At 40.4% G+C, this 15,218-nt stretch overlaps 2 protein-coding genes and 2 pseudogenes across 4 annotated transcripts; 2 read left to right on the forward strand and 2 right to left on the reverse strand.

Annotated features, from left to right (window-relative positions):
• Positions 1-277: 277 nt before the first annotated feature.
• LOC137729199 (protein arginine N-methyltransferase 2-like) lies at positions 278-1,791 on the forward strand (annotated as a pseudogene). The gene is made up of 3 exons (XR_015956617.1): positions 278-763; positions 860-1,255; positions 1,340-1,791. The product of XR_015956617.1 is annotated as a protein arginine N-methyltransferase 2-like (transcript).
• A 1,518-nt stretch (positions 1,792-3,309) lies between these two features.
• LOC137736455 (subtilisin-like protease SBT1.7 pseudogene) lies at positions 3,310-6,169 on the reverse strand (annotated as a pseudogene). Its single transcript, XR_015956616.1, has one exon. The product of XR_015956616.1 is annotated as a subtilisin-like protease SBT1.7 pseudogene (transcript).
• A 5,460-nt stretch (positions 6,170-11,629) lies between these two features.
• LOC137713752 (uncharacterized) lies at positions 11,630-12,469 on the forward strand. Its single transcript, XM_068453104.2, has 2 exons — positions 11,630-11,769; positions 11,844-12,469. Exon 2 carries the CDS (start codon positions 11,867-11,869, stop codon positions 12,296-12,298), a length of 432 nt encoding a protein of 143 aa, XP_068309205.1. The 5' UTR covers positions 11,630-11,769; positions 11,844-11,866; the 3' UTR covers positions 12,299-12,469.
• A 994-nt stretch (positions 12,470-13,463) lies between these two features.
• On the reverse strand, positions 13,464-14,818 carry LOC137740728 (uncharacterized). The gene has a single exon (XM_068480550.2). The coding sequence runs from the start codon at positions 14,494-14,496 to the stop codon at positions 13,669-13,671; it is 828 nt and encodes a 275-aa protein (XP_068336651.1). The 5' UTR covers positions 14,497-14,818; the 3' UTR covers positions 13,464-13,668.
• Between the last annotated feature and the right edge of the window lie 400 nt (positions 14,819-15,218).

Genomic DNA, 15,218 nt, shown 5'->3' on the forward strand with positions numbered 1-15,218 from the left:
TGTAGCTTCCAATTGTACCCTCAGTTTTACGCCTATAAAACACGCACAAGGATTTTCTAATGATTATACATCTAACTGCTGAATTAAAGAGAAGAAAATAATATATTTTTTGTGTTTTTTTATTTATTTTTTGATATGTGAAGTACCCACTTGAATATCGATATTTAATTTTTTTATCTATTTTTAGCCGATAGTCTTTTTGAATGAGAGGTTTTTTAATATGATCAGAACATGGTTTGGTACACCACAATTATACAAATTGTGGGACACTTGAAAAAAAAAAATTTCACCACTTGTGTAATTATATGTGATCCACCGTTATGTGTTCCGAGTATACTTAAAAATCTCTCCTTTTGAAGTGTTTGAGGAGTAAAACTGGACGTTCAAATTTTGTTGGATGAGAAGAGCACAAATGCTGGGTGCAAATAGAAGAGCGCACCCTTTATGAATGTTGACCACGGTTTTGACCAACACTACAGTGACACAGACATGGAAGAAGGCGCGCAACTATGCGAGGCGGCGAGGAACGGCGACACCGAGAAGCTGAAAGCTTTAATACTCGCCGGAGCTGACGTTACGTACTTGGATGGCGAAGGCCTCAATCCGCTGATGCACGCTGCCAAATTGGGCCACGCCGATGCCGTCACTGCCCTTCTAGAAGCTGGCGCGCCCAGGAACGCCTTATCCCCTTCCAGCCTCTCCGCAGGCGATTTCGCCATGGAGGCAGGCCACGAGGACGCCTACGATATACTCCTCAATGCCGGTACGTGCTCAGCATAGAAATTAGAAAATGAATGTAATTTGGATTTTCGTATGAATCAGAAATGAAAGTGTTGGATTAATGTGAGTTGAATATTAGGGATTCAAGCAGAATTGGTACTCGGAACGATTGCGAGGAGGGAGAAGAAGGACGGGGATAGCGATGGCGATTGTTTGGAAGACACAGTGAGCTTTAGAAAGGATAAGCTGATGGACTCGAATTGTAAGGCGGTGATGATGGCCCGGGAGCATCCGTTAATGGAGGCACACGCAAAAGCGGTTTGTTCCGGAGGTGGCCTTGTGTTGAATATTGGATTCGGAATGGGGATTGTGGATACAACCATTCGGAAATACTCCCCCGCTTCGCATACCATCGTTGAGGCTCACCCTGAGGTTTATCAGCGTATGATTCAAACCGGTTGGGCACAGAAGGATAACGTGAACATAATATTCGGTCGATGGCAGGATGTGCTACCTCAGCTTAAATCTTATGATGGTGGTGAAGTAGAAATGAGCTAATTCAATTGGCTGTTTAAGCTTCAATTTGTGAATTTATGAACTGTTTAGTTCATTTGTGCAGGGATTTTCTTTGACACCTACGGAGAGTACTACGAAGACTTGAGAGAGTTCCACCGGCATCTTCCCAAGTTATTGAAGCCAGCGGGATCTATTCGTTCTTCAATGGCCTTTGCGGAGGTAATGTGTTCTTCCATGTCGTTTACTGTCACTTGGTTTCACTAGAACTGCAGAATTTGGGTTACTCTACACAGTTCATTCCATTGCCCGCTAAGGATTGTTTAGGTAAACAAGTTCGGGAAGGTGTCAAACAAAAGTATTGGCAGCTCGATACTTATTACCTCCCTGTTTGTCAGTCTGAAGAGGATACAGAATGATAGTTGGACTTTGTTTTAGTTTATATTTTAGCTTTTTCGTTATTGTAACTTCAAGATGTTTCATTGTGATTGATTTCATGATGATTGCATTGGAGACAGCTCTTTGAATTTCTAGTTATATGATGATTTTTTAAATTTCCGTATGTCTCTTTTAAACTTCTAATTCAGTATAATTCTCAATATTTATCTCCAGAAGACACTAAATTAATGTGTTCTAGGTGATAACAAGGACAAAAATATAAAACTGAAAAAAAAAACCACAGATTTTTTATTTCACAACGCAGTACATTTATAAGCACCATATCAGCGACTATGGTTCAGCAGAGGAGCTGCCATCTCCCATGATCTGAAGGTAAATTAGGTTCAGGAATGTTGCTAAAGTTAAAACCAGCTGATAGCAATGGGCGTACTCACTATGTGTTTCCCATCGGACCATACCAGGCGGGCAAATATCTGTACCAGATGCCATGGCACTGGTAACAACCGTCACAGTATAAGTCTTCTTCTCATTTGCTTGACTGAAACTTGGTGATTTTGGTTCAACCAAGGTCTTCACTGACGTTGCGAGTTTTGGGTCTATAAACACAGAGACCTTGTATCTTGCTGGTGAACCAACATTGGTTAGAGTCCTTGTGTATTTATTGGTACCTGCTCCCCCGTTGCCTGAATTGGTGTATATATAAGGCATATATGCCAAATTTGACACCTGCTTCAAAGACGTGCTGTACCATTGGGAATGGTCATCTTTAAAACTTGCTGGCATATTGGACTTGTCCATGTGAATGATGTATGTCTTCTGCATTTGCTGCTCTCTCTCGTCTTCTATGCTTGCGGAGATGTGGGAGAGAAGCAGAAGCGCGAGTGCTACGGGAAGTATGAAAAGCGACATTCTCATCTTCTCAATCTTTGCTAGTCTGAGAGCTTCCGAGTTTCTGGTAAATATGGGAGTTTTTCTCCAGTTATTATCTTTCTACTTTGTTCTGCACATGAGAATTGACAGTGCCAGAGATTCCCTCCATATGAAATTCACGTGAGAAGATGGATCTATTTTCGCACAACAAAGTGTTCAATTTTTTTTTATTTTCCTCCTTTTTTTCGATATTTTAAAATAAAATATTTCCGTATGTTAGGTTTTCAATTTTTTAATTTCAAAATTTTGGGGCTTCTTGAGGATCAAACGGCCCAACGGCATCACTGCTGTGCCTGTGGCCCTCTACATTTGGACTGGCCTCGCGGGCCCCACGACAGAAAAGATAAAAGGGAAAGTAGGCTGACGTCAGCATTGACAGTACGCAGCCAAACGGTTGGGGAGGTAATTGACTTGGCGCTGGGTCGGGCGCCGGTGGAGAGTGGAGAAACTGTTTTGGCTTTTGGGCAACATTGGTGGCATTGCCCTCCACCAGTGGAAGTGGGATTTGATTCACATTTGCAGATATGTTTCTTGGACAGGACTGAACTAATATGCTCCATTCATGAAGGGATGTGGATAAGTGGTCCAATTCACATTTGCAGGTTTCAAGTCGTGTTCGAAATTGCAACCGACGTGTGGTGATTACAATATGATCCCCGGTGTTCTTTCTTTTTGGGGAAAAAAAGGGGCCCAGAAGTGAGAAAATGGGAGATTAGATCATCTTGTTTTAGTTACATATCATGTAAGTGAATACAAATTGGTAATTCTTTTCATTGCCCTTGTGTCAATTCCTTATACAGTTTCCTGTACAATTAATTTTCCATCTGTTCTTCTTTCTCCTTTTAATTTCAACTGTGAAAAAAAAAAAAAAAATCAATCGCCGATTGCTACGATACGAGAGGTACAGGATTATTTCACAACATAATTACTAAGAAATATACAATTGGGTTTCTTGCAGGAACCTCAAAACCCCTCATCTGAGTTTGAACAGTTCTTCAATGCTGTTAAATTATTTCCAGCTGAAAGCAATTGGACTACCTACTGTGTGTTTCCCATCGGACCATGCCAACTGAGCAAAGCTGTTTGTACCAGATGGCGAAGAACCTGCAACAAAAGTAACGGTATATGTTTTCTTCTCGTATGCTTGACTGAAAGTCAGGGATTGTGGTTCGACCGAAATCTTCACTGATGGCGCCTGCGAAGATATCGAGACCTCGTATGTTCCTGGGATACCCACATTGGTCAGTGTCCTTGTGTATTTTACAGTTGTTGATGCACCTGTCCCGCCCCCTTTGCCTGAAGATGTTTCTAGAGGAACAGCAAAAGACGGGTAGTTAAAATCTCCGAGGCTGTATTTCTTGCTTGTATCACAAGTGAAGTCTTTGTGAGTGGTTAGTTTGATCTGACTTGAGCTATAATTCAAGGCGCAGAGGAAGCTGAAGTAGTCCTCAACCACATTATCATAAACAAGGCCAGGGTCGAGGGCTGCCACCGGATCCACATGCCCAGCACCATAATCAAACGGCGTTGCAGGATTTCCAGTTGCTACATCTATGATGGGTTCTCCAGTTTTGTATGCTGTGTAGGATGTGGTCATGAGTGCAGACTTGATGGCTGCAGGGCTCCATTCTGGACGAGCAGCCTTGACAAGGGCGGCCAAACCACTCACATGCGGGCATGACATGGAAGTACCTGAAATGATGTTGAAGTTGACCCGCCTCTTATCTTCATTCAGTCCGGTTGGTCCAACTGCACCAGTCCACCCAGCAAGGATATTTACTCCCGGTGCTATTAGGTCTGGTTTCAGTATTTCGGGAGTGACTGGATTTGGTCCTCTGGAGCTGAATGATGCCACCACAGGCGAGGGCTGCACACCTAACTCCGTGTCTCCAAGCGCAATTGTGGCTGTGGGATTAGAATCGGAGGCAATATAGGTTTTTATTGCAGCACCAGCTATCGCACCAACTGCTGCTGTAGGCAGTAGATATGCATCCGCAACAAGTTCTTCTCCGTAATCATCAGTGTTCGCCAAAATCATCCCTAAGCCACCGGCCTGTTTCACCACCAAACTCTTTTGGACCCTAGGCGGTCCCCCTCGATCACATAACACAATTTTCCCTGCAACCTTTGCAGGAATCAAACTTTCAGGAGCGCATAGCTCGCCACTGGAGGAGTTACTTGCATCACGAGCATATACAAGTGGAAGTAATCCACTGGGTAAGGATGTTCCCCTGTAGAGCGATATACCTCTGAATTTCTTTGCACTTCCGAGGCTAACAAAAGCCGGGAAATCCCTGTCTAATGTTCCAGCACCGACTGTGGTTATCCAAGGCGCAACGTTGGACAAACTCCCCACTTCCGGCCCACCATTACCAGCTGAACACGACACAAGGATCCCCTGTGCAACGGCTGAGAAAGCTCCAATAGCAACAGTGTCTTTGTAATAATCAGTCAGTGGTCCCCCGATAGACAAAGATAAAACATTGACACCGTCTTCAATGGCCTTCTCCATTGCAGCTATGATATCAGAACCGAAACACCCACCAAGCCAGCACGCCTTGTATGTGGCCACTCGAGCCTGTGGCGCCATCCCTCGCGCTGTCCCCGAAGCATAACCAAAGAGGCTAGCTCCTGAAACTGCGGAGCCGGCTGCAGTGGATGAGGTGTGAGTTCCGTGGCCATCATCATCTCGTGGTGATTTCGATTCTGTTTTCACATCGATTGGTCCAAATTCAGCTTCATACCCTTTAGAGAAAAACCTCGCGCCAATGAGTTTCCGGTTGCAGCTCGAGGAGTTGAAGTTTGTTCCCTCCTCACACACCCCTTTCCAGCCACTTGGTACCGCCGCGAGACCTGTGTCATCGTAGCTTTTGATCTCAGGCCACACGCCAGTGTCCACCAGTCCGACTATCAAATCACTCGCTTTATCCGTCGCTGGTAAGAGGGCTTCGCTTTTTTCCAATCCAAGAAACTCGGGCGTCCGAGTTGTATGCAGCTCGTACCTCCTTTCGGGCAGAACGGACAGAATTCCCAACTGCTTCTCAAGCAGCCCAGCTTCCTCGGCGGTTAGCCTGGTGGCGAAGCCGTGGAATATGGTCTTGTAAGCGTAAAACATGTCGGCTGAATCCGACACGGATTTCAAAGACGAATCATACCATTCGAAACGATCATCTTCAAAACTTGCCGGCATTTCGGACTTGTCCATGTGAATGATGTAAGTCTTTTTCACCTGCTGCTCTCTCGCGTTGTCTTCCGCAATAGCGGAGACGTGAGAGAGAGCAAGAAGCATGACCGTTAGCAGAAGCATGAAAGTGGATATCTTCATCTTCAGTTTTCTGCAAGCTCTGAGATTTTCTGAGTTTTCAGGGATGAGAGGAGTGCTCTTCAGTGCCAATGGAAGTGCTTTTCACGTAGCACTGAGAGATTCTGTTTGATACGTCTCCTCTATTTAAACATTCTCCGCTTGAACACTAATGGTGGGAAATTAAAATCATATGAAATCAGATTTTCCTTTTTCTTTTTTATTTTTTGTTATTGCTTTGTCTTCTTTTTAACAAACTCTTGTGATTGCAAATTTGAGTCTTATGGTTTGAAAAGTGATTTGTTCCTGCATAATTGGTGTTGTTAAGTGGGCCAGCCTAAACACCTACAGTTGGAAAAAAAAAAAAAAAAACTAGTTAAGTATCAATAATGTTATTCATATTATGTTTTTATACCACATTTTTATACCATATTAGGTGACATCTGATGTGGACAGCCACATCATTTGAAAAATTTGTAAAACCCAAGGAAATGAAGGAGAAAGACTTCTCGTATACCACAATCATCATTTAATTAACTAGTTTTTCTTAATTATTAGTTTATTAAATAGTAAACTAAATTTAAAAATCTGATTAATTCAAATGATGTGGCTATCCACATCAAATGCCACCTAAGATGGTATGAAAATGTAGTACAAAAACATGGTATGAATAACATTACTTATTAAGTATACTTAATTAAGCTGGGTTTTATTAAGTTTGGTTAATCAGTAGGACTCAATTATTTTCTGGTTTTCTTTGCACATATTTCTACCACTGTCTTGTGAACAAAGTATAAAAGCCTAAAGGATAAGGTACTGCATACGCCTACTCTACCTAATGACGTTGTCAGATGAATGGATATTTTTCACTAAATTTGTCTCTGTGCCGTTACTTTTAGGCATGAGAAAATTTTACATGTAATTGGACGATGAGCTGAGTTCGCAGTATCTGAAGTCTATCATCGGATGGTACGAGGACAAGTTAAAACACATAGCGTGTGATACACTTGTAATACAATTATTTTAATGTCTTAGTCATATGTAAGTTTCTCTGATTGTAAATGGGGTTGGCTGCAAGCGACTTTGCTTCTTAATTTGGATTGTGAATTGGAGTTTTTGGACATCATAGAAAACTGATATTGACCTACAAACAAATTAGGTGTATAATGCTCTTTCGGTATTTATCGTCTAATTTTGATCCTGATAACCCTTCCACATTAAGGTAATCATCATCCCTTCATCCGATAATTGTAGTGGAAATCCAACTTACATTAGCATTAACATTAATTAGGCTATTGTGGGCTGCTGAGGATGATTATCTAGTGATAATAAAACCAGAGATATCAACATCGTATGCTAAATTCTAGTAACCAACTGACATTGTCGTCTTTCATTTGATATGAATAGATAAGGTTCATTGTAGATCCGTATAGTGAAACAAATGAAACATCAGTTAGTAACTAATATTTAGTATAATAACGTTTGTGCTTCTAGTGCCACTAAAAAATAACTTTTAAAAACGATAATTGATGCATTACATGTAAGCCTTGCTTTTGAAAATGTCAGCAATCATCAGCATATTGAAAATGAATTAATATTGGTCGTCTAATGTGACCATGCATATTGCATGGTAGTGGTAGAGATAGATAGCGTATATTAATCTAGTTTATCTTGTGCGAATTATGCACTAATACTAGTTCATACTTCATAATAACCTAACTTAAACTGTGGTATTTATTAATATAAAATTTAATCATGGAAGTAAAAGACAAGCAAGTAATGTGTTTGTATCCTTGATTGGACCACCTCCTCCTAAATCCATTAGCTGGAAAATGGACCTTACCACCAATAATCCATGAGTGGAAGCTCTCATTGGATTCCTCCTTATATGGTTTAGTGCTTAGCAGAAAGTTTGAAAGTGTAAAATTTGGCATTTGTAAGTATATCTTAAGTAGTAAAACATGAATTAATGGTTTGATGATGGATCTAGAACAAGATCATAAGGATTAAAAGTGCTAATTCGCATAGAGTCATCGAACCGGCCCAACTAGCAATCAGATCTATATGCATTATATGGATAGCAATTAAAGGATCGAGATCATTCAATACGATAGTATAAACACAATACCAAAGCAAACCCATGGAAATACTCCTTTTATCAATGAAAAATAGGCACAAAATAACTTTATTGCATTGGAAAAAGTATGTTGTGGACCTTTTTTAGTGAATTAAGCTAACTTCCAGTTTCAAACCAATATAGAATTATGTGAAATTTATGAGATTCCAACGAAGATGTGTTTGGATCATAAGTATCAAATCGAGCTTATATCATTTCATGTCGCATTCGATGGAGTCCCCGTTTTGGCCGAAATGATTGACAACATGTGATGGCAATGTGAACTTTGCTAATCAATTTGAAGTTGCGATTAGCAACGATTGTCACGATTTTCATATAATCAGAACAACGGTCTATTATTAATTACACCATTATTATTTCAACTTGCATTTAATCACCTACTAGTACAACACGGTGTGAGGACAATTAGTTTATCGATTGTCTTTTCTTTTGCTTATTTCCGACGTAAGATCGTTACAATAATGTTCAACAATGATATATCATGTTAAGGCAAGCAATAGTTTTTTTTTAAAATCTGTTTCCTTTAGTACAAGCAAGAAATTTGTTATTGAGTTGTGAAAGAAAGAATCACCAATCTAGCTAGGTTGCTTACGGAATCTTACTTTTGCGGCCCCCTCCATTGTTTTTACCTGCTTCTAATTGTCCCCATCGGATCTCTATCACTCAATTGGCATCTAGTTTCTGCTAATTATTTGCGCTATAAACCCTAAAATTAACTTTAAATTAATAGACTTCTTCTAAATTTCCCTTGTAATTTAAAACCGTCTACGTGCATTCTGTAAACGTAATTAAGAGCTTAATCACATGTGATAATCTAGATGCAAAAAGCTAACCGGAAACTGGTTGGCGATGCGTGCATGCATGAAGCAACTGCTACATGCATAATTAACAGTTATGTAATTTGTTGCTGAAATGTCATTTTCTCTCCCACCCAATGACTCCAAATAATTAATTAATTAGAAGATTAGAAGGTGGTCTTAATTAGTCGCTTATGTATGTTGCATTGTCTATTATCTGATTAGAACACACAACCATCAGTCTTCATAAACTCTCTCTCTCTCCCCCTTTCAATAATTAGCATCATATATTTGTTAATTCTATCAGCATAGAGAGTAATTTTGTTCATCATTGATAGTAATACACACACACACACACACACATATATATGCATATATTTATTTTGAAAAAAAAAGGGGGACAACTGATGGCAAACCACGGTTATCCACTCATATTGGGGTTGGAGGAGGTTAGTTGGGAATTACACCTTACTCGTGACCACGATCAAGCAGATTCATAGCTTACAAATTATCGAACCCTCCCTTTTTTCTTTAGAGAGTTGCCCTTTGCACTTTTATGTACTAGCATTTGCCTACACACTTTGTGTGCATGAACACATTTTTTTAGAAAATAAGAAGGAAAGTAGGAGAGAGAGAACGTGGGGGGAGTGTGAGGTATTTGTTTTTTGTTTTTGTTTTTATTTTTATTTTTAATATTGAAGGTTTTTTAACATCATCTGTAGCTGAGATTTCAATAAAAAACAGTAAAATTTGGACTTGTGAAATTACATTATTGCCCATCATTTTTTTGTGTGATAGAAGACTAATTTGTCTTTTCATCCTCTTTTGATTGACAAAAAAAATTTAATTAATTAGTAGAGATATGCTATTTTTGAAATTAACTCACTCCAGTGCATGCTCTTTTGCCGGAGGATTGCCGTCGCTCTAGGGCATCTCAACCTCAAACATTATATGGGACCATCAGCTCGTTGGTTCGCATTCTTTTTCTTTGGGGTTTTCTTCTAACCAGCGAGGCAAACTGGAAACAACCGACTAATTTATCGGGCTTCAGGACCCCATGATTATTTTGCTTTTGTCTTTTAGCTCAACAAACCTTTTCTTTTTTTTTCTTTTTTTAAATGAAAATCTTATTGTTATTTTAGACCACGTATAGCTTTTAATTGGGACCATGAGTATAAAATCTTCATGTAGAAACATACAGAAACCCTATCTGTGGGCGGCTCCAGCATTATACAGTCGGTCCGGGTCGGCTTGCGTTCAACAGGAAGTTTCCAACGCTCGACCTCACTCGCTACAGTCCGTACCATTATATGGTCACGGTGAGTACACGGGTATTAATTCCATCAAAATTTTCCTCTCATGTCCCACGCAGATAACAACTCATACAAAAAACTATTATACATGGACAAATGTCTTCGGATTTTTGTTCAAGACATTTGTCAATTAAGAAATTATTGTACACAAATAAATGTCTTGAACAAAAATCCGAAGACATTTGTCCATGTATAATAGTTTTTTGTATGAGTTGTTATATGCGTGGGACATGAGAGGAAAATTTTGATGGAATTAGAACTCGTGTACTCGTCCTGATCATTTAATGGCATGAACTGTAGCGAACGAGGTCGAGTGTTGGAAGCTTCCTGTTAAAACACAAATTGTGTGGAAACTACCGAGACTGTAAAACTTGTCTGACTATTTCCTGATACAAATGATAATTTACTTTAAACTAAAGTGAGTGGATAAAGATTTGAACTCAAATGCATAAAGAGGTTACAATACCCACACTTGCATGTTTAGATATTGATTTTTAAAATATGTATCTAACTTATTCAGATTTTTTTCTAGTGCACATCACTAAATACACACCTGAATAATAACCGTTAGATTAAAATTGACGGACATGATGAATTATTTCGTTTATACTTGCAACCGAGTAAAAAAACCCTTTTTTCTTTTCTTTTTATTTTTGACAGGAAAAAAAAATTTTCCCCTTACAACAAGGATTTGCAGGATGTAAAGCTCAGAAAACACAATTTTGCTACAATACGTGTCATGAATTCAATTCACGCCCATGGTGGCAGTGGTGGGGGCGGCAAGAAATGGTGGCATTTGTGGGAGCCGCCGCGAGCAGACCCAAATTTAGGTTGGTGATTTAGAGGGTTCAAATGTTGGTGGATATTTGAAGTCCAATTTCAAAACACATAAATCTCAATCTGAGTTTTAGGCTTTTGACCAGGAAAGGATTTTTTTTTGTTCCTGGAACCAACCAGGGTGTTGTCAGAAACTCAGATTGGAAATGAGCAGGGCCCAGGGGATGGGGAAGGGAGAGGGGAATGAGAACTCCAGGTGTCAGGTTGTAACTCTTCTACTGGGTCACAAGAACCCATTTGTAACTTGAGCTACAGTTCCATATTAGCCGTTGAGATTCATCTAACGGCTAACAAAAAAATGTGTACTTGGCCATGTACACTACAGAAGCCCTCCTAATTTGTCGCCTTCACCCGACCCAATTGCCCTCTTAGTTCTTATCTTTCAGGCCCATACATCTCGGTTTCTTTTTCTAAGAAAAGCCCAAATTCTCCGTTCTTGTTCGTTTTAAACCTCTAGGAAAGAAAAGGAATGGACCATATACTACTAGGCCCAATACAAGTATTGGCATAAAGTTCCAGAAGCAGAATTATAATGCAGCAACTTTGAAGCCTTGTGGTCATGCAAATCGCCATCACCACCAGAATCAAGCTGGCACCAGTCATCGTAATCACGCAGACCTGCAACCGTACCCTCCCCCCTCTGGCCAATCTGCTGTGCAACTCTTAGAAACTCATGCCCTATGATACACAATACGCCTTATAAATCTAAGGAACCTACCTCATTTCGTTAGGGTCTTTGATCAAAGCCCTCTCTGCTGCAGTGACCATCAAGGCCCTTCACAGTTTGTAAAGAGGAAGACTAAAACGTCATAGAACTCAGCGGTGAGCTCTCTTCTCTCTCACTCATTCTCTCTCCCTTTGCAATACTAATCTTTGGTATATTTTGCCTTTTGAAGGTACGATTGTATAGGAAGAAGTCATGGCAAGGAGCAACGCAGTTTCATGGAGCCTCATTTTCTTGGCTATGGGGTTTTTTAGTTATGTAGCTGTTGAAGCCACCAGAGAAGGGATTCAATGGAGGGCTCTGATAGACAAGAGACTTGGTTTGGAACATGGGATAAAGAATTCGCATGGTGAGGAGGCTACTACTTCTCGAGGGCTGAAAGTTGACGGTTACGGAGGTTATGGCTCTGGTGGTGGTGGGGGCTTTGGTGGTGATAGTGACAGTGGTATGGGGTATGATGGTAATGGTGGTGGATTTGGTAATGGTGGCGGATTTCCTAATGGCGGAGGATTTGGTAATGGCAGTGGAGGAGATGGCGGAATTGGGGCAGGCACAGGCCCAGGTTATGGTGGCTGGGTGGGTGGTCATGACGAGAAGATGAACAAGGTCCATGGAAATATTCAGTGATATTACTAGAATAAGATAAAATAACTATTCTCCAATTTAGTATGGCTATGGTGACAAGAAGCAAGAAAAAACAAATAAGTCGTAGTTCTCTTCTGCAATTCAAAGGTATTTCCCCCTTGTACCGGTAATACAGCAATTACATGTAATAAAGTTAGTTTGGTTTGTATACAAGGTGTGTTGTTCCACTTAAACAGAGAAAGATGAAGGGCAGGAAGAACAGATGCTACACACCTCACAGTTCAGAACTTGAATAAACTATGCTGACTGCACAAAAACGAAATTTACATGCCACCAATTGTGTGACCAACAACAGCAATGACATAATTCGAAGCCTAAATTGCAGAAGAAAAAAAAATCAACTAAAAATGTTGTAAAAAGTATACATGTCAATAATTTAACTTCAACCGCAAGGAAATGACAGTGCCAAGTAACAGAGACAAATCTCATCCATGCATAACATAATATGTACTGGGAACTAAGAAATGACCCTGTTCTTGGAGGGGTTAAGGAGTCAAATAGAATATTGGAGGGGTTAAAGAGTCAGTATGCAGTTCTCGGACTATTGGCAAACGACTCCCTTGCGTGTATGGTGGTGTATATGGAAGGGAAGAAACAACAAATGTTTTGAGAATAGCACCTGCGGTTAGGAAGATCAAGATGCAGAACAATGCTGTCATTTCAATGTAACGTTGAGTTCATAAAGCTACAATGGATGCTAAGATTCCTTATCATCGAATGTACGAATGATGCTAAGTCCGCGTGACTCATGAAGAACTAGGAACTACAAGATAAGAAAAGCAAGACAAGGGATAAATCCGAACGATATTAAGAAGCAATTAGCTGGAGCATTTTAAAGCATATGGCAAACTACAAAGTCTAAACAATCCAAGCCCAAGTAACATTTGAATAAATCAATCTAAACCATAACAACGGGATTATCAGTCAAGACAGTAAAAACAGAAAAATGTGTCTTCAGAAACAATGCAAATGAAATGTGTGTTGCTAGTAAGACTAATTTCGTCACGCAGATCACCAACAATATAAGAAACAACAACATGAATACGCTCTCATATTTCATTTCACACACATTGCCATTTTATCCTTGTTTTTCGGAATTTCCGCCCCTAATTAGTGCGATAAGTCATTGTTGTTGTTGATAACGGTGTTTTAGATATCTTGGTTGTATTTCCATTAATCTTCCAGCATTGAGACAAGTGAAAACAAGTACAAAGATATGGACAGCTACACAAATTAATTATATTAACAGAGGGGGAGAGATAATAGAAAGTCTAGTACCACTTGCCACACTCTCAACGGTTGAGAGCCGTTGGATACCTGCACATACATGGCCACCGACATTCGCCAACCGATCAATCGTGTCCCTCAGATCTCACCGCCGCAGCATATTCGTCATCCAGCTCACTCTTCTCAATCCCTTCCCAATCATCCTCGTCGCTGAAATTTCCCGATTTAAACTCACTGGCCGCCACGTGTGTCTTCTCCTCAGCTTCATCGGAATCCGCAACCCTAACCTCCTCCGATTGTTCGGCAACGACTTCGTTTCCTGCTGATTTCGCGCCAATTTCTTCCACTTCGCTATTATCCGAGCTTCCGCGATCAAACTCTATCGCTTTCTCTACCGACAGCTTGTCCCCGCCATCCGACGACTTCTCCCGCGATCCAACCGCTGCTGACGACTTCTCCGGCAATCCAACCGCTGCTGACGACTTCTCCGGCAATTCAACCGCCGCTGATGACTTCTCAGGCAATCCAACCGCTGCTGACGACTTCTCCGGTAATCCAACCGCCCCTGACGACTTCTCCGGCAATCTAACCTCCACCGAATCTTCCTCCAACACCTCCTCTGGCAATCCGCGGCCTTTTCGACGATCCTGCAGTGGCTCTGCAATCTCCTCAGCCCGATGAACCGTTTCCCCTTCGAATCGAACGACATTCAATTCTCCAACAAAGTCCACGCTCCTCTGACTCTGACAGCGAAAAGCACCTTCCACTTTCAGCCTCCTCTGTTCGAAGCTGACCTCCTCCGCACCAACTCTTTCACCGCCAGCATCCCCACCCTCCCCGAACTCCGCCTCAGATTCCCGGCCAGCAACCGCCATGGCGACGAGCTTGGCGACGAGGAACGAGAGGATCAGAGCCAGCGACGCCGTCAGAAACAGGTCCTGGACGAGCTCCATGGTGATTAATTACTAGAGTCCAAAATTCTGCAAACAGCGAATTGAAATCGAAGGATGAAAACAAAGGGAGATTAAAAGCGATTGGGCGATGAGTTTTAAAAAGTTAATTAATAGTAATAAGTCATGGACTCATAGGTGAGCAAAGGGAAAGGGATATTTGCAGAGCAGAGCGAAGCATATTCTGATGTTTTATTATTGCTTTCTTCGCTGCTTTGCCCCCGCCTCACTTTTTCTGACGGACACGTTTCCGTTACCTATTGGACGTGGTCAAATTGTCCATGCATTTACAGTCCTTGTGAAGCTACTTCTAACGACTCTGCACCGCTTCGGACCAATAATACGAGTTATAACTTTCTTATTTAGTTAATAATTGGTTTGATATATAGTTGTTTTGATATTCGTATCTTATACACGTCTTTCTTGTGAAGTAAGAAAAAAAATTTAGATTAATTGTTTTGTCAGTTTGCTAAGACGTTAACAAATGTATTAATACGGCATCAAAAATCATGTAACTAATAGTATTGTTGATATAGACAACATATTCATAAAAAAATTTAGAGAATTATTATTAGCATTCTTAAATTTCAAATGCACTTCTTAAAAGTGTTTTTGTTTTTTTTAATATAGAAAGCTTAGAATGCCAAATACCAATAACAATTTTGTTTATTATTAAAAAATATAAAATTAATTAAAATTAAAACTATAAGATACCATAACGTTTT

The sequence above is a fragment of the Pyrus communis genome, chromosome 15 (assembly GCF_041283825.1).
Source record: "Pyrus communis isolate YQ-2024b chromosome 15, ASM4128382v1, whole genome shotgun sequence".
NCBI classification, from domain to species: Eukaryota; Viridiplantae; Streptophyta; class Magnoliopsida; order Rosales; family Rosaceae; genus Pyrus; species Pyrus communis.

What these genes read in the sequence shown, in the direction of transcription:
- LOC137713752 (XM_068453104.2), top strand. Translation starts at nt 11,867, where the DNA reads ATGGCAAGGAGCAACGCAGTTTCATGGAGCCTCATTTTCTTGGCTATG.
- LOC137740728 (XM_068480550.2), bottom strand. Translation starts at nt 14,496, where the DNA reads ATGGAGCTCGTCCAGGACCTGTTTCTGACGGCGTCGCTGGCTCTGATC.